Source organism: Phoca vitulina, unplaced genomic scaffold, assembly GCF_004348235.1.
Source record: "Phoca vitulina isolate PV1807 unplaced genomic scaffold, GSC_HSeal_1.0 scaffold4, whole genome shotgun sequence".
NCBI classification, from domain to species: domain Eukaryota; kingdom Metazoa; phylum Chordata; class Mammalia; order Carnivora; family Phocidae; genus Phoca; species Phoca vitulina.
In genome coordinates, this window is record NW_022589707.1 from 9,304,796 (window position 1) to 9,328,622 (window position 23,827).

The 23,827-nt window shown below is 41.0% G+C and overlaps 1 protein-coding gene across 7 annotated transcripts in view; it reads left to right on the plus strand.

The window, feature by feature from the left end:
- The window catches only part of DGKI (diacylglycerol kinase iota), a 419,897-nt gene that overhangs the window by 180,198 nt on the left and 215,872 nt on the right, over positions 1–23,827 (plus strand). For 6 of the 7 annotated variants that reach the window (XM_032401488.1, XM_032401491.1, XM_032401489.1 and 3 more), the window contains exons 6-7: positions 6,986–7,051; positions 22,305–22,376. In XM_032401488.1, coding sequence (XP_032257379.1) covers positions 6,986–7,051; positions 22,305–22,376 — 138 coding nt within the window. The remainder of the gene's footprint in view (positions 1–6,985; positions 7,052–22,304; positions 22,377–23,827) is intronic. The other variant, XM_032401494.1, reaches the window with a different exon arrangement.

The window sequence follows — 23,827 nt, forward strand, 5'->3', positions numbered from 1 at the left end:
ACTATGAGTAATATTGAGGGCGGAGATAACTGGTACATATGAATTTGAAGGCAGTAAAATTGACAGGACGTAATAATTGATTGGATGCTGGACACAAAGACGGAGGAGCCCAGAGTTAAACCAGGCTTCTGCCCTGGAAAACCGATGAGATGTTAGAGAATGAGTTGATTTGAGAATGGGGTGGGGAGGTAAGTTGATGAGTTTAGTTGTAGAATTTTCAGGTGTGTGGTGTCCTTGAGGCCTCAGTTGGAGATGCCCAGTAGAACGCTGAGTGGGTATGTGAGTTTGGAGCTTATGAAGAAGATTGGGTTAGAGGGAAGACATTTGTGAATCGTCAGCACATATATAGATAGTAATTAAAGCTATGAGAATAGATGAATGTGTAGAAAAGGAATAGAGAAGTTGTGTCAGTACAGAGAGGGTCACTGACATTTTAATGACAATGAAGAACACACAGTGAAAAAAGAATGATCTCATTGTTACCAATACAAGATTAGGAGAAAACATGGAAGGAGGGTAGTTTGGGAGTAGACGTTGTGGAGAGAGGAAAAATAGTTGTCCCTGTCACTTGTCTTCTCCCACTGTGTTTGGCCATTATGTCAGCAATAGGAAGGTGATGGGCCATACATAGGGTGAGGAAAGTGCAAGAAAAATGATAGGCTTGTGGGTACCTTCAGTGCCACCCAAGTGCACAGCAGCATTGGCCAGAAGATAACTCAGAGCCCTAATGAAGGAGAAAATTAGAAGGAATCATTTTGTGTTTTTAAGATGAACTGAGTGAATTTCCACCTGGGGATCCATATGTCCACGTTCAGCTCCCTGTCCTTTAATTTCTCTCTTTCTAGATAGATAGACAGTTGTGATTGTGTGGGCCATTTTCTAATGCAAGGGGTTATATGTTTTTTTTAGTTCTTAGTAGCGGTATCCCTTCTCTTCTGTGAAGCCAGACCCTCCTCCGCAAGTATTTTGAACACCTGCTCTTGTCTTTGCAACAAGAACTTAATAATTTCTTCCATTCCTACATCTTCAACTCTCCACCCCTCCTCTAGATTATTTCCATCTCCATAAACATGCTCTGACATCTCCCCTCTTAAAAAATAAACAAACAAAAATATTTCTTAGCCTCCAACTGTGTCTTAACTGCTGTTCAAGTCTCAGTTTTGCATTCATTGCTAAACTTCCACAAAGTGTTGTCTCTATCACTGTTTTTAGTATATCACCTCCCCATCATTTTCACCTGTCCTCATCTGATTTCTACTCTGTCCATTCACTGAAATTGCTTTTTTCAATGTTGCCCAAATCTCCCAGATACCAAACCCATTAGATATTTTTCTGTTCTTATTTAATCTTTCAAATATATTCAAATTATTCAAGGTTCCACCCTTCTTAAATATCTCTCCTGTCATGACATCTTTCCTAATTTTCTTCTTATCTTTTTTGGAGAGTCCTTCCCACTCTCTTTCATCATTCACTCCCCCTGAGTCATACAGGATCCTCTGGGCTTGGTACTTGGCCATATTTTCTCTCTGTCCACTCTTGTTGGGAGAGCTCATCCAATTTCATGGCTTTAAAAATCATGTCTGAGCTGATAACTCCTAACTTTATAGTTCCAGTCCACACTTCTTGGAGTTCCATTTGACATGTCCCTTGAATGCATCGTGATCATCTCAAACCTAAACATTAAAACTAAACTCTTTATGAACATTACCATAAAAACTTTTTTTTTTCAATTCTTTTGCATCTCAGAAAATGAGATGACTCTTGATCCAGGTCCTCAGTCAAAAAGACTGGGGGATCATTGATTCCTTCTCTCATGTATTCCACACATCTAATTCATTTGCCAGCCTATCAATTTTATTTATGAAATATATTTCAAATCACCTGCTCATCTCCATTTCTGTTGTCAAACAAGCACCCTAGACTAAGACACCATGATCTCTTTTGACCACTGCAATAGCTTCTTTATGATTCCTTAATTTTCCCCTTTAATCCATCGGGATTTAAGAGGGTGATTTTTAAAACAGAAATCAGATCCTGTAATTTTTCATCCTAAAATGTTCCATTAGTTTTCATAACACTTAGAGTAAAACCCAACTCTTTGTCATGGCATGAAAAGCCCTGCGTAGTCTTGCCCAAGCCTAGCTCTCCACACCCATCCAGCTGCCACATGGACTTTCTTTCAGTTCTTGAGGCATGCATCCAGGTATTCCCCATGTTCAGACATTTATGTAGTTCACTGTTGTACTGGAAACCTCTTTATGGCTAACTGTTTCTTAGAGTTAGGCCTCAGCTCATATATCATCCCCTCCAAGGTCTTCTTTGATGACTTCCTCTGAATAGGTTACACATTGTTCTTTATCAAAGCACCTTGTTCTGCCCCTTCAGAGCACTTTGTATGTCATAATTATTTATGGGTATTACTCATTTGCTCGTTTGTTGTCCCCCTGAAGTGTAAGCTTTGGGAGGTCACTCATGGAATTTGTCCCAAACTCACTGTACCAGGACATAGAGGATGTGATCTGTTGACTGTCTGTTGACTGAAAGCAATTATACAGGAGTTAATTTCTCCCCCAATACCTAAGAACTCTTGTTCTAAGAGGACAGTTTGAAGATGAAACTTAAGGAGGGCTATGACTCACTTGAGATTCTTAATTAAGAGACCTTGCATAGTTTACTGAATGTCAATGAAAGAACAATCACCTTAGAAATAGTTTGGCTGGGTTCAAGTCATACCTCTGCTGCTTTTCCACTTTCTGGTATCTCCAGTGCAGGGATCTAGAGCAGCGATTGTTAATTGCTGTACCTTGTGCTTTGTGGAATGTCTGACACGTGGAAGTTTGTTAATGAACATTGGTAGGACTCCTCTAGGTGGAATCTTTCTGGACCTCGGTTTTCCAAGACATAAGCTATATAGATTAGGTTATAATTTCAAGATTCTTTCATGCACTCTATGAGTAATATTAGGAATTGAATTTGCTGTTTGAAAATAAGTAAGTGTGTTATGTATTTCTGCTAACAATACTGAGTATAAACCCTGAAATAATGTATCGCTGAGATTTTAACACCCATAAGTAATAGCCCTTTCCTTGCCCAGTACTTGAAGATAGTATATGAATAATTCAGAGATTATTGATGAACAATAAAAAGATGTCATGGTGTTAGAAGCCTTGCTTTGCTATCTTAACAGCAGTGTGTCACTCACATTTGCAGTGTAAGGATCCCGAGTCTAATTTCAGCTTCATAATTTAGGAGATGTGAATAATAGTCAAAAGGAAAGAGTGTGAAAAATGAAAGTACTTGGGAGTAAGGATTAGAAAACAGCAGTCATTCCATAGAAATTGGGTTCTTCCCCCTGATTGATATGGCAACTGATGTTCCTCCCAAGTGACACCTACATGAGTTGATCATCAAAAAAATTAGGTTCAGAATTCCATTCCACTCAAAACACATTTATTGGATGTTTGTTCAAACTGTTAAAGCAGTGATAGAATTTCTATTAGGCCTAAGAAGGTCTTTTCATAGAAGGATGCTTGACCTCTCAAATCAGAGCTCCATATGGGAGGCAGTTACTTAGTTTCTTCTCAAGGAGTGCTTTTGTTTCAGTTACTTTCTCTGTGCCTTAATTTGTGACCCAATTTCTAGGAAGAATGATATTAAAAATATTTAACAACTTCCTGAGTCATATAGTAATATTTAAATAAACAATTTAAAAGTGTTCCCTTATATTCCCTAAACAGATTAAACTACATGGTATTATAAATCTGCTTACCAAGTGACACATATTGCAACATAAATGATTCATTAAGTCAGTCTTATAATTTCTAAATAATTGTTGATTTCTGGAAATTGTTGTCTTAATCTTCTGATTAGAGCTGTCACTAGCTAAATAACCCTATGAGTCAGCCCTGATTTCATAGGCAATTGCATCAAATTCTTCCAACATTTCCCTCCCTCAATTGATAGTCATTAGGTGATTTATAATCTCCATAAACAGATAATTTCCCTTATCATCAATGACATTGTTCATGTTCCCACAGCTTCTGCTAAACTAACAGCAATTACAGTAAATTTTTCTCTCTCATAGTATTGTCTGACATTTTTGTATATTCAATATTTCTACTACTGACTGTCATTGAAATCATTTCCTGAAGGAGCTTGATCCCGAGCTTTCAGCACAGAGGAAATGCATAGCGACACAGGGGTTCAGAGTGTAGGCTCCGTTGCCAGCCTGCCTGGCTTTGAATCCTTGCTCTGACCCTTACATCTGAAGTCACCGCTCAATACCTTAGTTTTATGGTCTCTAAAAGGAGGATGATAATGATAATTCAAGCAAAACCCTCTGATAATGTGCCCTAAAACATTGTGAATTGAGATATGGTATAGTTGGCAGCTGGCCCGGTCCTCCCCAGCCCTGTTCTTTTTTTTTATTAACACATAACGTGGAGCGCCTGGGTGGCTCAGTCATTAAGCGTCTGCCTTCCGCTCAGGTCATGATCCCAGGGTCCTAGGATCGAGCCCCTCATTGGGCTCCCTGCTCCACAGGAAGCCTGCTTCTCCCTCTCCCACTCCCCCTGCTTGTGTTTCCTCTCTCACTGTGTCTCTCTCTGTCAAATAAATAAAAATCTTAAAAAAAAAACCACATAATGCATTATTTGTATTTGTTTCAGGGGTACAGGTCTGTGATTCAGTCTAACACAATTCACAGCGCTCACCACAACACATACCCTCCCCAATGTCCATCACCCAGCCACCCCATCCCTCCTACCCCCTCCACTCCAGCAACCCTCAGTTTGTTTCTTGAGATTAAGAGTCTCTTATGGTTTGTCTCCCTCTCTGGTTTCATCTTGTTTCATTTTTCCCTCCCTTCCCCTATGATCCTCTGCCTTGTTTCTCAAATTCCACATCTCAGTGAGATCATATGATACTTGTCTTTCTCTGATGGACTTATTTCACTTAGCATGATACCCTCTAGTTCCATTCTTAAGCCAGCAGTGGGCTAGAGTTCTCATCACCTGAGTGGATGGAAGGCTGAAGTGATCAGCCTCACCCTGTGAGGTACAGCGGTGCAGGGTCCAGCGACTTCATCCCCAGGAGGTGGTGTGGACCCTGATAACTGGGCAGGTTCCTGACTTGCTGCCACTGTTCTGAGAGCCACAGCTGGCCATGGGACCCAGCATTATTTGTGTGATACTTAAACTTACACGGACAAAAACCATCAGTTGGGCACAGCCCAGTCTTCTGAGTGTGCTGGGCCGGGGGGATCCCAGTGGCATTGTTCGGGCAACGTGATTTGTTTTTGAAAGAGAGCTCATTGGAACAGAATCCCAGACACCTGCCAAAAATGAACATTCTAGTTGCTTAATAATGAGGGGATAGAAATGATTTCCAATGTTGAGGGGGTGGGGTGAGGTGGGGTGTTATGGCAGTTAGGGAGGAGCCAGGGGGATCATAGGGGAACTAAACTAATTTATCAACCAGTATAGAAATATTTCAGTATTTTAACAACTCATGGGATTTTTCAGGTACATACTGACTGAATAGCACCTCTACTCATAAAAATTCTCATGAAAATTAAAATAATTATTACATTTAAAGCATTTTAAAAGTGCCTGACACAGTGATTACTCAAAAATATTATTATTAACTTCTTTCTGAGAACAATATAAGAATTGTGTCCTTGTTTTATTAAACTGCCTCAGTGGGAAAAGCAAGACAAAATTTAGACTAATTAGTGGGACTGTTACGCTTCTTTATATCTTATTATAGTTAAAAGACCATTATTCCTCCAGGATCTTTGTTTAGTTTTAACTTGAATTGATTTGACATTATAAAGAGAAATGGAGGTAACATTTTAGATAATGCTCATGTTTGTTAGAGGTATTTTCGTCACTCTGAATTTCATGTGTCGATAGAACACTTTTTTTTCCTCAATGCTGATCTATTTCCTGTATACCTGTGTACTTACAACAGGGCCTGGCAGGTAGTAGGCATCTAGTAAGTATTTGCTGAATGACTGGCTATATATTAAAGGGCCTTTTAAAGGGAAATATGGGTTGTGGCCTGATGATAGACATGTTAGTGTCAGGTAAAATGTGTTTTCTCAGAAAAGGGCAAGAGAAAAAAAGAGGAAATATTTTACATATATTTGTCTAAGAAGGATGAGTTGTATGTAAGTTTATTTGTGCCATTGGGCCTGAAGACAACCTTCTCTCTATAATATATCCTAAGAGCGGTGGTAATGGGGCTCCTTAACTCCCTGCCCGAGGACTGATTGTCTATTTGGGAGGAAAAGGAAGTTCTGTGTTTCCTATGGCCCAAGACCAGAATAGACTTTGAAAGCAGATCTAATTTCTAGAACCCAAGGACAGTTTAAACATAATGTCATTGTACAAACATCATGATGGGCCCGCATTTCTTGCCTCTGTCATCTTTCTCCTTCAGCTTTTCTTTCCCTTCACCTTTTGCTAATGAAAAATTCTCCTCCTGTATATCCTGAATGAGGAGATCTGTTTCTTTCTGAGAACTTAATTTCTTGAAGTTCTTTCTAATGCGGATGTTTGGTATCTGGCGTATATAAGGCATTACATACATATTTGTTTTTAAAAATGGATATTGTTGCTCCATCTTATCTCCCTCACCTTTTTCCCTCTCTGAGGGGATTTCAGTGACCTCCCGTATCCGCACAGTGTTCTACTAGGAAGGAAGCAGAGAAATGGCATTATGGTGTGGCCACGAGGAAGACGTGGAGGGGGGACACGATGAACGGCTTCTACAAATACCGAAGATCACTGGGCATGGGAGTAGCTTCAGTTTTCCAAGCGGATTCATGTTTATTGTTAAACAAATCACTCAGACACGTATTTGGTTTTGTGCTAACAGGGGCTTCGATTATGGTTTATGGAAATCTATATGCTTAAAACATTAAAAAAACTAATAATGGGGTTGGCAAATTTAAACATACTCATTTAATTTTGTTTTCCCACAGAACTTTGTGCGTCATCACTGGGTGCACAGGCGTCGACAGGAGGGAAAGTGTAAGCAGTGTGGTAAGGTAAGGGGCCCGGCAGCCCACAGCCATCGCGGCAGGCGCCCCAGGTCTTTGCAAGCACCTGAGGTAGATGCGTCCTCTCACCCGAATCCAGTGCTCAGGACGTCTCTCCCTTTCTGAAAGGCCTTATTTCTCCAGGTCCCTTTCCTCAAGAGGTGTTTTAGTTGTCGTAGAACTCACTGCAAGAGGCAGGGGTCTTAATCCAGGTATGAGCACATTTTAAGAGAGTTGGCTACACTGTTACGGTGAATTTCATTGTCCACAGTTAAAAAAAGAACACTGCTTATTTTGCTAAAACCCCCTCCTGAGGACTGCTGGCTGGTCACACTCCTGGCTCAGCAGCAGCAAATCTGTGGGTTGTTGAGCAGCTCTACTTTTGTTGACACGGTATTGTGGTTGAGCAGAACTCAACAGAGAAAGGACAACACAGAAGCAAGAAATGTGTTGCTCTCTTAGGACACGATCCCATTCCTGGAATGAGATGGCCTCCTCATTTTGTGGCTGTTTATGTCTACTCTCTCTCTCAGTGTGACTGGTTGGTAAAAGGCCTCTTGGAGTGCAGGGCCGCTGGGATAAGGAAGGTGGGGGAAAGGGTGGGTCCTCAGGCCACATGCTATGAAACCCCATAGATTCTACATGTTATTGACATGGTATTGATTTGGGTTTTGGCTTTTTTCTTTGTACAAAGATCTACTTTAGGGATATAAGGACCCTGTGGGAAGGTTAAACTGGTGGTGAATCACACTACAAAGATTTTTTTTTTTTTAATTGATAGTAAGCTGGGCTCAGTAAAGGGAAGTTTTGATTGAGTAAAGCAAGACAATTTGGAAGAATATATTCCTCATAAGTTAATTGACTTTTTGGATCAAGCACTGGGATGAGCTGACCAGCATAGCATTTTTGACAATAGAGAGATGCAAGGAAATATTGGCTATCTGAGGAGTGTTGAGGGTGAGTGAGACTTAGAAAAAGTTTCATGAATTTTGCTGTTTTGACCAGTGCTGGAAAGAAAATATCCTATTGTAGCATCAGTTACCAAGTTTTTCTTTGGAAGGCTACCTATCTCTACTTCAAGGGTATGGCCTTCCATTTTAACTGGTATTATCTCCTCAGTTCACAGTGACCTTTAGTTGGTTCCTTTCTAGCCTGTAAAGAGGACAGATGAAATAGGTTGAAAGGGGAAGGAGGTAAAAGTAAGATGAGGAGGAGGAGGAAGGGGGAGTGGAACGATTTTTACTAGCATTTTACATTGTGAGGGAGAAGGAAGTCAGCCCTCTACTCTTATGTGGCCTTCCTTCATTGGGTCCATCTACCCTACTCTTTCTGGTGTTGCCTTGGGGCTTGTGGACTTTCTCTTACTTAGTAGATTGTAGACTATCTTCAACTCTCCCATAAGAGAGAGTATGTGTGTGTGTGAGAGAGATAGAAGAAACAGGTATTTAGGCACAGCTAGCTTTGAGGTTAGAGATGGGCAGGGTAGGAAGGATCTGGACGAACAAGCTCTTTGCCTTGCAAACATATCTTCACTGGACAGCCTAGTAGCTGACACTCCCCCAGTAACTTTTAAGCCATAATAGAGTTGGAGGAATTTTATTAAAAGAAAATCAATAAACGTATCTTGTGACAGGTATCCCCTAGTGTCACATTATGCTCCCTTTTCTGGCCTTGTCTTCTGTTGGCATGGTCAACCAAATGGGGGAAAACTGGACTGTTTGTACCCTGAGTTGCTGTGACCATGTCTCCTTTGCTTCCTCTGTTCTCAGGCAGCAATCTTAGAGTGCTCACGGCTCTCTGCCCATCATAGCTATTAGCTGAGAAGTCAGTGATTCCCAACTTTTCACATAATGTTCCCACAATAGTGTATTACTATATTCGTCCCCTGTGTATAATCCAGCTGCTCGCGGCTTCTCAGAGACTCAGGCAGTTATGGGATGGGATGGTCTTAGACCTGTGTCTCTCGCTGGATGGTAAATAATCCTTCTTTGGATCCTGGCTTGTACTCTGGATTAGAGGAAAGCTAGTGGCTCTATTTCCATTTTATAGATTAAGGGATTGGCAATTCATTTCAAACTTTGCTGCTATGCTTAATTTTCATCAGTAAGGTTGTACATTCTTACATATTCAGGGATTCTAAACCATCAAACACCCTCCAACACACACATACACACATATCCCATATACATTATTCATAATTTACCCATTGGGATGGGGTGAAAAACAATCACTTCACTTAGCAAAACTTTTTTTTCCAACTGGTGGTTTGCAAACTTTTGGGGTTGTTAGGGAGTGTTTATAGTTAAAGATGTTATGGTTTCAAGTTCTACTTTTAAAAATCAGAATAAAGTAAATATTTGAACTGAATTTCTCTTGAGCCTTGAATATGTGTTTGGCTAAGCGTGTGTGGCACTTGATAGATATCAGATGAGAGAGCTCATGATTCAATTGCTCTTTAACATTTGCTGACTACCATGAGCTGCCACGTTTATGAACATTATATAATTTCACATTGTTTTCATTCATAGTCTTGTATTACATAAGAGTTAGGGTTTAGGCAGAAAAGAGGTAGCATACTCAAACTTAACTCATGTATTTGATGAGTGTTTAATAGAGAGAAGATTTAAAATGTGTGAGCAGAGTGTGGAGAAACTACAAGGGATAGCGAAGAACTCAGCAGGAGCCATGGCCAAGTCAAGTCTGAAGAGGTGAGGGGGGGAGATGGAGAGAGCCCCTTCACAGGAGCTGTAACTTTTAGTCACAAGACTTAGCCAGCCCAGGTGACCTACCAGCTGAGGGAATAAATACCCCAACTTCACTTACCTTCAGTACCTCCAGTGGCCAAATCTAGTAGAAACCAGACCACAAGGGGCACTGTTGAGGCAACCCATGAAAGTCAACTTTTTACAATGAGATGTGGGATAAAGAAAGACAGTGGATCTGGAGAGGCAGTGGGATTGATCTAGCACATACTGTTTAACGTAAAGCTATATTCAGTCAGTGATTAAAGGAAGGATGCATACTTATTCCGCAAACCTATCTCTTACTGATCTTCACCACATCTACACATTCATTCAATCAAAATTCACTCAACATTGAGTTATCCACAGTACTTTAAAAAATCAATATGCAAAGAAAAAATATACTCGTGATTCTGGCTAATTTGACCTTTCATTTTTGAAGGAACCAAGCCTCCAAACCCAGCTGTATGGTAATTGTGAAAATATGCTTGTAAATCATAACTTGAGCCCTTATCTTTTATTTCTTCATTTAGAAACACATATAAGAGTCCTAAAAATAAATAAGCTAGCTTTTTGAAACTCAGAATTATAAACTTTCAAACACCAAATCTTGAAAGCAGTTTCTAATACAACAATACATAGTTAAACTTTGGTCTGCATTTTTGATACCTTCCAGTTCTCTAACCAAACATGCTACATCATTTTGAATTATTTGTCTGTAAATCATATGTACTATCATATATAGTTTAAGTAAATTAAAGAGCGTAGCAGTAATTAAATGGGAAAATGTCAAAACTACTCTTTACTATAAAGAATATTATTAACAACTAATTTTAAATGAATTTATGGTACAATATTTAAAATATATATATTTAAAGGAAGTATATTTAATAGCAGTTTTTTTATTGCTAAAAGAATAAAATGCTTAAAAACATTCCATGGGGTATGGTTGAGATATTCTATGAACGGTGAAAAGGGATTAGAGAAAAATAATGGAGGTAAAATGAAAATAATGGAGAATACTGACCTGGGACTATGAGAGATGTTCCCTTACCACCTTAAAGCACCATTCTCCACCAATCTGAGAATGTGTGTGCCCTGGGGTCAGCTGTCAAAGAGACCCTGCAAGGTTAGGAGCAAGGAATGGAAGTTCAAGAGTGAGGATCTATGCACTGGTTAGGCAGGTTTGGTTATTTGCCTGTGTGTTTGCTATAACAGGGGAATCTTCTGCCTTTAACCTCAAGAGGATCGATGAGGAGGTGTAGAGTGGGTAACACAACCAGGGCAAAGAAATCAAGCCTCTCCAGTAAGCCTCTGCCAACATAGCTGCTGGGAGCCCGGCTTTCCTTTCTGTCCTTGGCTGAGTATCAAGAAAGGAGACAAGGGCAATCAGTATTCTGCTCTCTGCTTCTATGCATTTGACTGTTTTTGATTCCTCATGTAAATGGTATCATATAGTATTTGTCTTTCTGTGTCTGGCTTATTTCACTGACCGTAATGCCCTTCAGATTCATCCAAGGAAGGGGAAACGAGGAAGTAATAGTCAAAGGGTACAGAGTTTCAGTTGTGTAGGATGCATGAAACCTTGAGATCTGTACAACAGAGTGCCTGTAGTGAACAACACTGTATTTTAGACTTAAAATGTTGCTGGGGGGGGGGTAGATATTATGTTAAGGGTTCTTATCACAAAAAACAATTACTAATGAGGACAGGAGGAAACGCTTGAAAGTGATGGATGAGTTTATGGCATAGATTATGGTGATGGCTTCGTAAGTATATACTTATCTCCAGACTCATCAAGGATGTCAATCCTACCTCCACAAAGTGGTTAAAAAAAAAGAAAAAGAAAGGGAACAAGGGCTGAGGGCTCAGAAGCAGTGCACTTCAGTCCCCAGGGGTTGAGTCACTCAGTTCTCACTCAGTTCTGTAGATCCATTTTGGTATGGCTACTTTTCCTTGGTCTTTGGCATGGTCAGTGTCCTGGGAGTTACAGCTCATGTGGTGCTCTGATCACCCTGATCCCTGTTGCTCTTTCTTCAGAAGTGCCTTCACTGTGAAGGCACTAGGATGGTGCAGAGGGAGAGTTGAACTGCAGAAAGGATGCCCCAGTGGGTAATCTGGGTGCCAAATAGATTCTTCTTGCCTACCTTGTCAAATAACAACTATACCTCCACCTAATGATCAGGAGCAATTACTACTGCCAAGATGGTGACTCCTTCCTGTGCCTGCTACTCTCTTGACACAAAGATCCCAAAATAACTGGCCTAGTGGTAGTTTAAGTTTTTTAAGGGCCTCCTATTACATCCCACGGTGGAGATGTTCCCCATCTGGGATTCAGACCCCCAGAGCCCAGAGTTCTGGGGATGGGAAACACAAATTCCCCAAGTGGGCCAATGGGAATGATGGAAGGCAGGGCTGCTCCTACTCCTTGGGTTCTGCATCCACGTATTTTACCCTGGAAACAACAGCACTGTGAAATGATCATGGATTTAGTGAGTACACTGAGCCTGGAGAGTGGTGGTCATTAGGGTATCTTCTGAAAGCTAGATTCTGTTAACATCTTCAAAAGCCATTCCAACTCTCTGTTAGGCCTGAGGCTCCTGGATGGTGTGGGATGTGATAGGACCAGTATATTTTATGGCTGTGTACTCACTTCTGCACCTCCATTGTTGTAAAATAGTTTCTCCAGTCTGACAGAGTTATGCAGGCTCCTGTGTTGGTGGGTCACATACTCTGTAAGCCTTTGCATAGTGGTGCCAACCAAAACCCAGCAGCAGGGAAAGGTAAGCCCATACCCAGAATGTGTGTTGATTCCAGTCAAGATCAGTTGCTGGCCCTTCCACAGTGGAAAGGATTCAGTGCGATCAATTTACCATCAAGTAGCTGGTTATTACCTTTGAAGGATGGTGCCATACTGGGTGCTCAGCCTTGGTATCTTTTGCTGGCAGGTTAGACATGCAGCAGGGGCAGTGACCAGCTCAGTTTTGGTGAGTGAAATCCCTTGCTGTTGAACCCAAACAACATTCACGCTGCTATCATGGCAACTCCACAGGAGTCCCTTGTGCCATGGATGGCTCATGACAGTGTGGAGTCCACGTTACTATGTCTAAGTTTTTAGTTCTTATAAAGTGAGAGCTCGCTGGTGGATATTAATATGTAATATAATGATCTTCACTCCTTGTACTTACTCTCATATGTTCATCCACGTGCCTCTTCCCACACCTCCCTGTTTCCTTCTAAGCCTTTGATCAACTAGCCAAGCTATTCACCATTGCCTGTAAGTCATTATATATTCATATATCAGGCTATCTATCTTTTCACACAAAGTGGATGACCAGCTGCCCTACCTGAAATTATGTTCATTGGGAAGATTTCTTCCTACTTACATTTCTCTGGGCCATTCCTGAGTAGACTTTAGTGAAACAGTAGCCACCTATGACCTGGACTCATAGGCCAACTTGACCCAGCTGTAAACCAATCTCAGCTTTTCCCTCCTCTGTCGGATGGTCCTTAGGGACCTCCATATTTCCACAGGTGTGAGTCAAATGAGAGGCCTGGTACTATACGTGAGAGTGGATGATATGGGGAGTCTGAGTTATCTACTCAGACATCTTACTTGTGGTCTTTGGAACTGCTCATGCCAAATCCCAGATGGTCCCAGTTAAATATAATGATGGATTGCAGCTGGGCCCACCCAACTTTATGGCTTAGTGATCTGACAGAACCCAGGTCATGACCTTCTGGTGATTTGTAGTCAGGTATTCTTCCAGCAGAGCAGAGTAGTGTAGGAGCGGTTTGTTGAAGGATATGTGGTTCTCTCCTGCAGATGGCACAACCTTGTTTCAGAATCCAGTCCATGTTGTGATTCTCCCACTGGTGCTTGCCATAAACCCCACAGGGCATCTTTTCTCCTCCACAATATCTCTAGTAGCATGGAGTCGTCTTGGTTGTATGGCCCAAGTGATAGGGGTACTTTCTTTGCAGACTGGCTCTGGGTGCAGAGCTGTTTTCTGCTCTGGGCTCTACTCTAAGCTGGAAGCATTTAATGTCATCCAATAAATGGATCAAGACAGTATTCCTCAGTGTAGAGTATGCTGCCTCCAGAATTCAAAGAGAACTACACAGTGCTGTGCGTCATTGCTAGTAGTCGAATTGTGAAAAGTAATAATCTCTCCTTTAGATTGGACAGGATGTTCTTGCATGCCCTCAACCACTAAACCCTGGAAGCTTCACTGATGTGTGGGACCTCTCTTTTTTAGTAGTCTTATTAAGACCTCCAATGTACTTTGCCATTTCTTGCCATCCATTTAGACATGATGTCATTGATATAGTAAACCAAGTGGTGTTCTGCAGAATGTTCGTATGGTTCATGTCCCTTTGCACTACATTTGGATAGGATTCAGAGGAGTTAAAAGCCCTGTTAACTCTAGCAGGTGAATGTAAACAGTTTTTGATTCTCTTTTCAGAAAGGAATGGAAAATTTGCCAAATCAGTGGCCCTATGTCATACACTCAAGGTCGGAAGATCCCTGCATTTAGATACACTGGGTTGAATTTGTGGTAATCCAGCATTATTCTCCAGTATAATGTCTGGTTTTGTAAGAGCTCTGCTTGTGAATTAAATGGGGATATTTGGAGGACCACTACCATGGCTTCTTGTAGTCTTTAAGGATGGCATATAAAGGGGTAATAATTTTAAAAAACATAAACACATACCATTGTCATAACTTAAAAATTAATCATTTAATATCACCTAGTGCCCATTACTTTTGGGAATGTGACATTGGTTTTGATTTAGATATGACTGGGAGGGTGGTTTATGGTTTCACTTGGGCTTCCTCCCTATGTCAGCTCTTGCACAACAGGCCAAGAAACCAATAATTGGAGTTCTGCCAAATATACCAGATATGTTCACTCTAATTACACAATGAGAGACCAGGGAAATTAATCCTGGTGGATTTGTGGAGCCGGTAGACTCTCTGTGAACCCGTCCAGGCCCAGGGCTTTATTTTTTTAATTGGACCTCGTACATCCCTACTCTAACAGGGCGCCAAGATGTTTCTTCAAACCCAGGTACTTGGGTATGCATATCAACTTGGACTCTTGTCCAGTAGTCTTTAGAATATTTGGACATTTCTGCCTCCCCAGGGTATAATTACCTGAGTAAATGTCTGTAGATCCTTTTAGTTAGAGGCTGGGGAAATGTTGCTATAGACCCTTGCTATGATGTTACAGGATTTTTCTCCTGTGGACTTGCTCTCTCTAATCAGTGTGTTTTATCTTTGAAAACTGGCTTAAGTACAGAAATGAGGCAAAAGATTATGAGTCTGTGGGAGCATTTGTCCTCATATCTCTTGATCCTCCATTCTTAATTTCTTGTCATTGTATGGCTTGAGCAATACTCATTTTATCTGATAATCCACCTTACCTCTAGGGAGGTCATGCTGTACTGACCATTTGATAGCTCCCTATAGGTCAAGCCCCCTTGGCTGCAACTTCAATCTTGTAGTGATTGTACCCACCTTGCTTCAGTGGTTCAGTGCTGTCATGTGGTCCCTATTATTTTGGGATTCTGAATCCCAGTTGCTGTCAGAATGCTCATTCCATAAGGCATTTCCTACCATCAGATCTAACCTACAGAGGAGAGCTTCTCAACAATGATGGTGTACTTCTTACCAGTTTTTCACTGCTTTTGTAAGGGGAGTATCCTTTGCATCCTCTTGCAGAAGAGTCAACTGATGGATTTTCCAGCTGTACCTAATACAGCAATTCTATCATGCCTATTTCTGTGAGATTTTCATCACTTCTATCACAGCAATTCTAAAATTTCTACTTTACTTAATATGCCATTGAGTGTTAGCATCATCTTCTGGGGTTCCTGATAATGTGCTAAATGCACTATTATAGAGGAGTGATCCCACACTGAGAGACTCCTTTATCCTACTTGATGTCCTGCCTCCTTTTATTCTGAACCTTCAGGATGCAGTCCCATATATACTTTCCCATTCCAGCTGCTACATACTGGGTATGTCCTGCAGCCAGATCTTTTGAGATGCAGTCTGTTCTTTCTTAGTGCCTATATACCACCCTGGCTGAGCATGTTGATGTGAAAGGTTATTAGGTCATTTGAAATACTACCAGGAAGAGTAATGCAACATTAGGTGGTGTTTGAAAACTTGAACAACAACAACAACAACAAAAACAGTCCTCATTAAGTCGAATAGAAATGCCAGAATTGCTGTGATAGAGAAAGAGACAATCAAAATCTCACAGAAACAGTGGCTCTATTAGGTATAGCTGGAAAATCCATCAGTTGACTATTAAACCCTTAAAATGGAGTCAGAACTATTTCTAGACAGCAGAATCCTTTCTTTCTCTAAAGGCATACATTATATGGTGATATTACTTTGACATAAATTTATGAAACCAGGAGGGGCGCAATCTGAGAATTTTGGCAAATATTCTAAGTCTCTTTCTCAGCTGTCTGGGGGCTGTTATAGCAAAATAGCCTAAATTTGCACAAAAAGAAAGTGTAATTAGTTCTGCCAGCAGAAGAGCTTTTCCTCGATTAGTTAAGGGTAAAAGTACAGCCAATTATCTCCTGGAATGTCATACTGTCAGCAAGATTATAGGTTATATGGCTTCTCTGAGAAGCTGCAATGATTTGTATTTGGTAACTGTAGTAACATCAGTCCTATCTTTGGGAAAAGTTGTTTTTAAACAAAACAACCTGCTTGGTGAATATTATCAGTGTTATAATTTTATTGGTAAGTATCAATCATGGGACAATCAGATGAAATTAATTTTCATGGATCATTATCATAATTGTAGCTGGTTGTATCATTAGGAAAATACTTTCATAGAAGGAACTTCCCTGGTATTCTAGGACAAAGATACAGACCCAACAGTTAATGTTTTATATGCAGTTTGGGCCATATTGAGTATAACAGTAAGTATCTGTATAAAACATTTTTGTCCTAGAATCCAGCTAGTCATAAAAATATGAAGTATAAATGGAATATTATGCAGCCATCAAAAGGAATAAGATCTTGCCATTTGCAACGACGTGGATGGAACTGGAGGGTATTATGCTGAGCGAAATAAGTCAAACAGAGAAAGACATGTATCATATGACCTCACTGATATGAGGAATTCTTAATCTCAGGAAACAAACTGAGGGTTGCTGGAGTGGGGGGTGGGGTGGGAGGGATAGGGTCACTGGGTGTTGGACACTGGGGAGGGTATGTGTTCTGGTAAGCGCTGTGAATTGTGCAAGACTGTTGAATCTCAGATCTGTACCTCTGAAACAAATAATGCAATATATGTTAAGAAAGAAAAAAAGAAGAAGAAGAATGTAGCAGGAGGGGAAGAATGAAGGGGGGGAAATCGGAGGGGGAGAAGAACCATGAGAGACGATGGACTCTGAAAAACAAACTGAGGGTTCTAGAGGGGAGGGGGTTGGGAGGATGGGTTAGCCTGGTGATGGGTATTGAGGAGGGCACGTTCTGCATGGAGCACTGGGTGTTATGCACAAACAATGAATCATGGAACACTATATCTAAAACTAATGATGTAATGTATGGGGATTAACATAACAATAAAAAAAATTAAAAAAAAATATGAAGTATAAATATCACAGTTAAAAATAGTTAACATGTAAATTAAAATGTAAATCAGCAGCCATTGTTATAGGCTTAATCTTAATTATTCCTTAATTGCGAGGTCCTGGGTTGCAAGTCGTCTGCTTCCCTGAAGTCATCTGTCTCTGAAATGACTAAATTCTGGAAATCACATCTTAGACTCTCCATACAGTCTGACAAGTTCATGGTAGCAATGTTAACTTTACTAAGACGGCTGTGCCCCAAATTTTGCTTCCTCAGTTTATGATCTGTAGTTTATAGCAGGGGCCTTCAGATAAACTAATGGAAAAAGCAGAAACTATGAGGATAATAAGATTGACTAGCTCTGATTAATGCATTGTAATTACCGGCAACATTAGAATGGAAGGACACAGAATGTTTTACTGAAAAATAATAAAGTGTCAATCTGTGTGTTTAAGTCAGCAATTATCCCAGAGCAAGAGCATATTAGGACAATAAAGGCATCGATAAATTTTCAGAGCCTTTAATTAATGCTGTAAATTGTATTATAATTAAACCCAAGAGACAAGAATTTAAGATTTTTCGAAGGTAATGCTAATAAAGCTATTGTAGATTCATAATTTGCAGCACTGTCAGAAGTTATAAAAACATTGCTTCCTACAATTTCATTTATTATAATTCATTTTAGATGACCACATAGATTTACATTTTGAAAATCTTGGTATTCATACAAATTTTAGCTTAAGACTAGCAAAACCAGTATAGGAAATTTAGGAAGTTCAGGTAAATTAGAACTGGGTTCATGAAGGCTTTGATATGGTTCTATTTATGTCTCTATGTTAGACAAGAACCCTGAAGCCATAGCTCCTGTGACTCTGCCAGACTAGCATCCAAAACAAAGCACAGACCTCGTTTCCAAGGGACCCACCACAATTCCGTATGAGCACAGTGCCCAGAGCCCTAGTTGTGGATGGCCTTATTGTTTGTTTCTGCTACCGGCCTGGCTGCCGGGACGACAGTGGACTGTGTCTGTTTCTTCCTGAAGCCAGAAGGCCAATATTCAGTAGAGGGATGGGCTAATACACACACTCTGTACCATCAAATAGAATATCGCTAGTCCTATTAGTCACTGGAGGGTCCGTCGGCAAGGTGGTGGGACAGGTTCCTGTTGATAGATCTTAGCAATAAAAGTATTCCTTCGTTTATATTTACTGGGTTATAAATATCTCTCCAGTACACTGCCTCATTTGATACTTAAAACTATTTTGTGGTATAGGAGAAGTTTGTATTTTTATTCTCATTTTCAGGTGAAAGGAGAAATTGGGAAGGGTTAAGTGGTGTGCCTCCAATCACCAGGCCAATAATTAACAGGTCCAAGAACTATTCCCAGCTTTGCCATCTCTCCATCAGCTTCTATTTGATCTTCAATCACCTGCTGTATGAATTGATAGAATAGTGGCTGTGTAATAGCATTTAAGACTCTCTTCACCAGTACATCTGACCCAGCAACATTCAGACTTCCAGTTGTGGCTACTGCTGTGACGTCACCAATTCTACCATACTGATTGTCAGCCATGCAGCATGTCAAGGTCACAGACTTAAAAAATGAAAATCAGAATCCTACTATGCTTGCCATGTCTAGAGCGGTTGGAGGAAGGTGCAGTAACGGGCATATTTTCAGGTGGTTTGGGTTAAGTTTTTAAGGTCTGGCTAGCATAAAATTTATAACTGGGTCACAGTGTGGTAGCAGTGACTTTCTTATTCAATTAGAAAATATACCATGCCTGTGATTTTCAAAAAACTATGCTGAATTGTAGAGACCTGTTAAGAAATATTATGGGGTGCCTCGGTAGCTCAGTCGGTTAAGCGTCCGACTTTTGGTATCAACTCAGTTCTTGATCTAAGGGTCATGAGTTCAAGCTGTGCATTGGGCTCCACACTAGGCATGGAGCCTACTTAAAAAAAAAAAGGAAATATTACAAGGACTTCTCTCCAAGAGTTCATAATTCCATTGGAGAGATAATTCATGTGCACATAAAATAACCAGCAACTTAGGGCACCTGTTCATTAATGCTAAGGGGAGGACCAGGTGGAAAGGCTTATAATTTAGCAGGAGCATCACAGTGAATTGAGGGGATCTTAGAAGACTTGGATTTTCATAGTGGAAGTAAAGTCCGATGCTGTATGTGAAATAGTGGTAGGCATTCTAGATGATGGCTTGAGGATAACAGAGGAAAAAGGATGGGCAAAAACATGGAAATTAATAGAGCATGTTGGAAATATAATTAAATCCATCCCACTAAACGTAAGAATTTACAATAGTGAGGTTTGGGAGATTGATATACAAATGTTGGGAAGATTATGGATGGCTCTAAATGCCAGTATGATAGTTGATTCTGTAATCTTGAGGAAAGTAGTTATTTGGGTATTTTGAGACAGACACTGATATGTAAGAAGTAGCTTTTTCCCTGGTGGCTGTGCCCAGGATAGAATGAAGAACACAGGGGGAAACAGACTACCCCGGGAGAAAGAAGTTAGCAAATGGAGCTGACTTTGCCATCTCTCCATCAGCTTCTATTGGATGTCCCGATGTGAAGTGACCCATCAGTGGGGCCTGAGGGCTGCTGGCTGGGAGGAGCAGGCTGGGGGGACCTGGTCACGCTGCCCCTGCTGGCCTCTGGGGTCCCTGTGCAGACCCTGCACCCGCTTCAGTATATTTGCTCTTGGCTACAGCTTCCTTCCTCACACACTCACAAATTGTTGCTATGGCCCTAAAGAGAAGTTTTCTTCATCTCTCTTTCACCCGGTCCATCAAGAGTGGCCCGAGAGGTGATGGCGAACTTGGCAAACACCTCCCGTGTGAATTCATTCCTTCGTACTTGGTTCCATCTTATACCACATAGACTCATATTGAATTGAATCATACCATATTGAATTGAAAGGCCCGGGCTACCTAACCCTTTGGCCCCCTGACTTTGTGTCCTCTCTGTGAGCCCTTTCTGTCAGGCGGTCCTCACTCCCGGTGCTGGGGAAGTGTGGGGTGTTGCTGGCCACACAGCAGCGAACACCACACCTGTCCTAATAATGAAGTCCATGTGTGTTTTACAAACAGTGCGTCCTTTCTGTGGAAAATGACAGTATTGTTGACAGGAGGAGGCAATTTTTGGGGGAGAGGTGAGCGTGTTAGGGTCCCCAAGACCACTTGTTTTGAAGATTCGCTAGGATTACTCCTAGGACTCAGTAAGTATTACAGCTGTGATTTATTACAATGAAAGGCTACAAAGCAAAATCAGCAAAGGGACAGACACATGGGGCAAAGTCTGGAGGAAACCAGGTGCAACCTTCTGAAAGTCCTTTCCTAGCAGAGCCACATAGGATGTGCTTAATTCCTTTAATACGAGTTGTGACAGCACGTGTGAAATATTGTCTACTGGTCTCATTAGAGGCTCAGTGCCCAGAGTTTTTATTGGGGACTGGTTACGTAAGCACGTTCTGCATGGCACATACCCAAATCCCAGACTCTCAAAAGGAAAGCAGATGTTCAGCATAAACCACATTGTTTGTACCAACATGTTCAGTGCAGTGAGCCGCTCTTAAGTGAATTGGGGAACCCTCTTGAAATCCAAGTTTCTAGATGCCAGTCAAGGGTCAACCTTGTAAGCAGGCCTTGTAAGGAGAGCGGTCTCCAGCCTGTTGCATTAAGTCCTCTGCACTTGGAATGATTGTTAGCACTTCAGTTGCTGAGAAAGGGGTATTGATGGAGCAGTGTTTCAAAATTCAGGGGAGTCTGATATTAAGTCATGTTTCTGGAAGTAAGGTTTGAGTTGGGGACAAAAGAAGAGGATTCAAGGAGGAACCACAGAGCCCAGAGGGCTGAAAGTGGTCCTGGTCTTCTGTCACGTGCAGGAGATAAGAGAAGCAGATGGAGAACATGAATGTGTTTTAGGAACCCAAGAGAAGGGAGAGGCTCAAAATGGAAGAAGTCCTCCATTGTACAATGCTACAGATTGGTAGGAATCCTGGGGACTGCAAAAAAGTGCCATTGGGAATTCTTATAGTAATGTGTAAATTGATTTTTTTTTCTTAAAATGATCTGTACACATTAAAGCAAGACTTTTCCAGCCAGCACTTTAATAGCTTCCCTGCCCATCGCATCTTTGTGACATCTTAGATGTCACAGGCAGATAGAAATGGATGAGCTTTGGGAAGGCTAAACAAAATTCTTTGAGTATTACTGCCTACTTCTCTCTGGTAATTATTTAAGGACAACAGCCGCCAAAAAGCATCTCTTCTGTTCTTGATGGAAAAATAATTCTGTTTGTTCATTTAAGAGGATTGTGTTTGCTCTTCCATTAATCTCATTGCTGCTTGCTAGTGAAGAATGAAAATTGAAAGCTGCTTGTTTTGAGTCCCAAGGGGATGGTGAAAGTGTTTGAATTTCCTACGACACCTTAGGACTCTTCCCAGACCTTGACTTCTAGGTCCTAACACTGATACTTAATTTCTCTTTTTGTGGGTTCTCAGATGTTAACATTGTGCAGCCCCTCTGAGATGGATGCCCAGCCTTACAAAGAACCACATGACCCAATAGCAGCTTTGCCTTTGCTTATAATAAAATCCTATCTGAACCACATTTATTTGGGGAAAAGAAACAACTCTTTTTGTGGCTGACTTTGAGTAGTTAGTGGCACAGAAGATACTGGTGCCTCCTCTCACGCTCCAGATGATTCAGGAGTGGGAAGTTCTTGGATGGCAGAGGGTGGAGGACATAAGTGCTGAATGTGGCATTTGCAGTCCCTTGAGTTACCTTGAGTGGTAGGGCCACTTTTGGCCTTACTTGCTTCATTGGACTTCAGGAGGTCAAATGCGTGCTGTGATTGAAGTGGTTTTAAATTCTCTATCTCTTGTCCTAACATCCCAGGGCTTCCAGCAAAAATTCTCCTTCCACAGTAAAGAGATTGTGGCTATCAGCTGTTCCTGGTGCAAGCAGGCGGTAAGTTTGGGGACAAAATGAAACAAAATGGGCTTATGTTTTATCACAGTAGACTTATGTCATTACCCAAGTTGCTGTCTATAAGTGGAAGGTTATTCTAATTTGTGTATTATTTCTCTCATGTAGGATCCTTGAAGGAAGAAAGATTAAAACTATAGAACTATAGCCTATATGACCTGGAAGAAACTATAGAGATCAATTAACCCCTTCATTTATATACACTGAAGCCTAGGATCAGAGACTGGGAAATCCTCCCCTGGTTCTAACCTGGGCCTAGAATCAAGGACTTCTCACCCCATAGACTGTATTTCTTCCGCAACACTAGATTGTTGATAACTCCTCTATGGTTGGAAGTTGCAACATTAGATAATCCCTCTAACACGAGAATCCAGCCATGTTGGTTCTTGTTTTTGATGTGGGTGACTTTCTTACGGGGTGCTGTTGGGGTAAGGAGTGGTCTCGTACCCTTCTTTAGGCTTGGATATTGTTATAGCTGTGTGTATACTCATTGAAATGTAACTCTTCTTTACATTTGAGCATATATATTCATTAGGATCCAATGGTAGTTTCCCTGTTTTCCTCTTTTATCTATCCTTTGTCCATTTTTTAACACCTCTCTTCCAACCAGGTGGTTCATTTTCTTGTTTGCTTATGCACCTGTTTTGTTTTGTTTTTTTTAACCAGACAGTGCTAACTCATGGGTTGACAGACTATGGCCCATAGACCAAATCTGACTGCTGCCTGTTCTTATAAATACCATTTTATTGGAACACAGCCATGCCCATCCATTTATATATTGTCCATGGCTTCTTTCATGTTACAACAGCAGAGTTGAGTCGTTGCAACAGGGAAAGTATGGCCCCCTTAAAGCTAAACTATTTACTATGTGGGCCTTTTATAGAAAATTTTGTGGACCCCTGCTCTAATCTCCCAGTTCACCTACTTTGTTGAATGACTATATAATTGGGACGTAGAGTCCACTCATTGCACAGACAGCCTGAAAAGAAAGGGCTGTGGTGTTCCAGGTAATTTAAGGGTCTGTAGGAAGACTTCAGCCCTCTACACACATCAGATTTAACTAGCCAAAACAGCCCACAGGGCAGGAGCAGATACATTTAGTTGAAACACATAAAATTGACATTTTTGTGGGTCAAAAACTTTTGAATTTGGGGAATCTTATAAAGTTTGACCTAACCTCTCTGGCATAATTTCCCTAGGCACCCAAGTATCAGGAGAACCTACTGTTGCTAGGTAGGGATGCATTGGTCTGGAAAGCTCATTGCTCGCTGTATCCCTATCCTGCCACATTTTCTAGGCATTTCCATCTCCCGTCAGTTAGTTTTTACACAAATAATCTTTGTACTTCTGTTCAAGAACATGCTCACAAATGTAAGGTCATCCTAGTCCTTGAATGAAACTATACCAGCAAAGTAGTATATCCACCTGGAGAG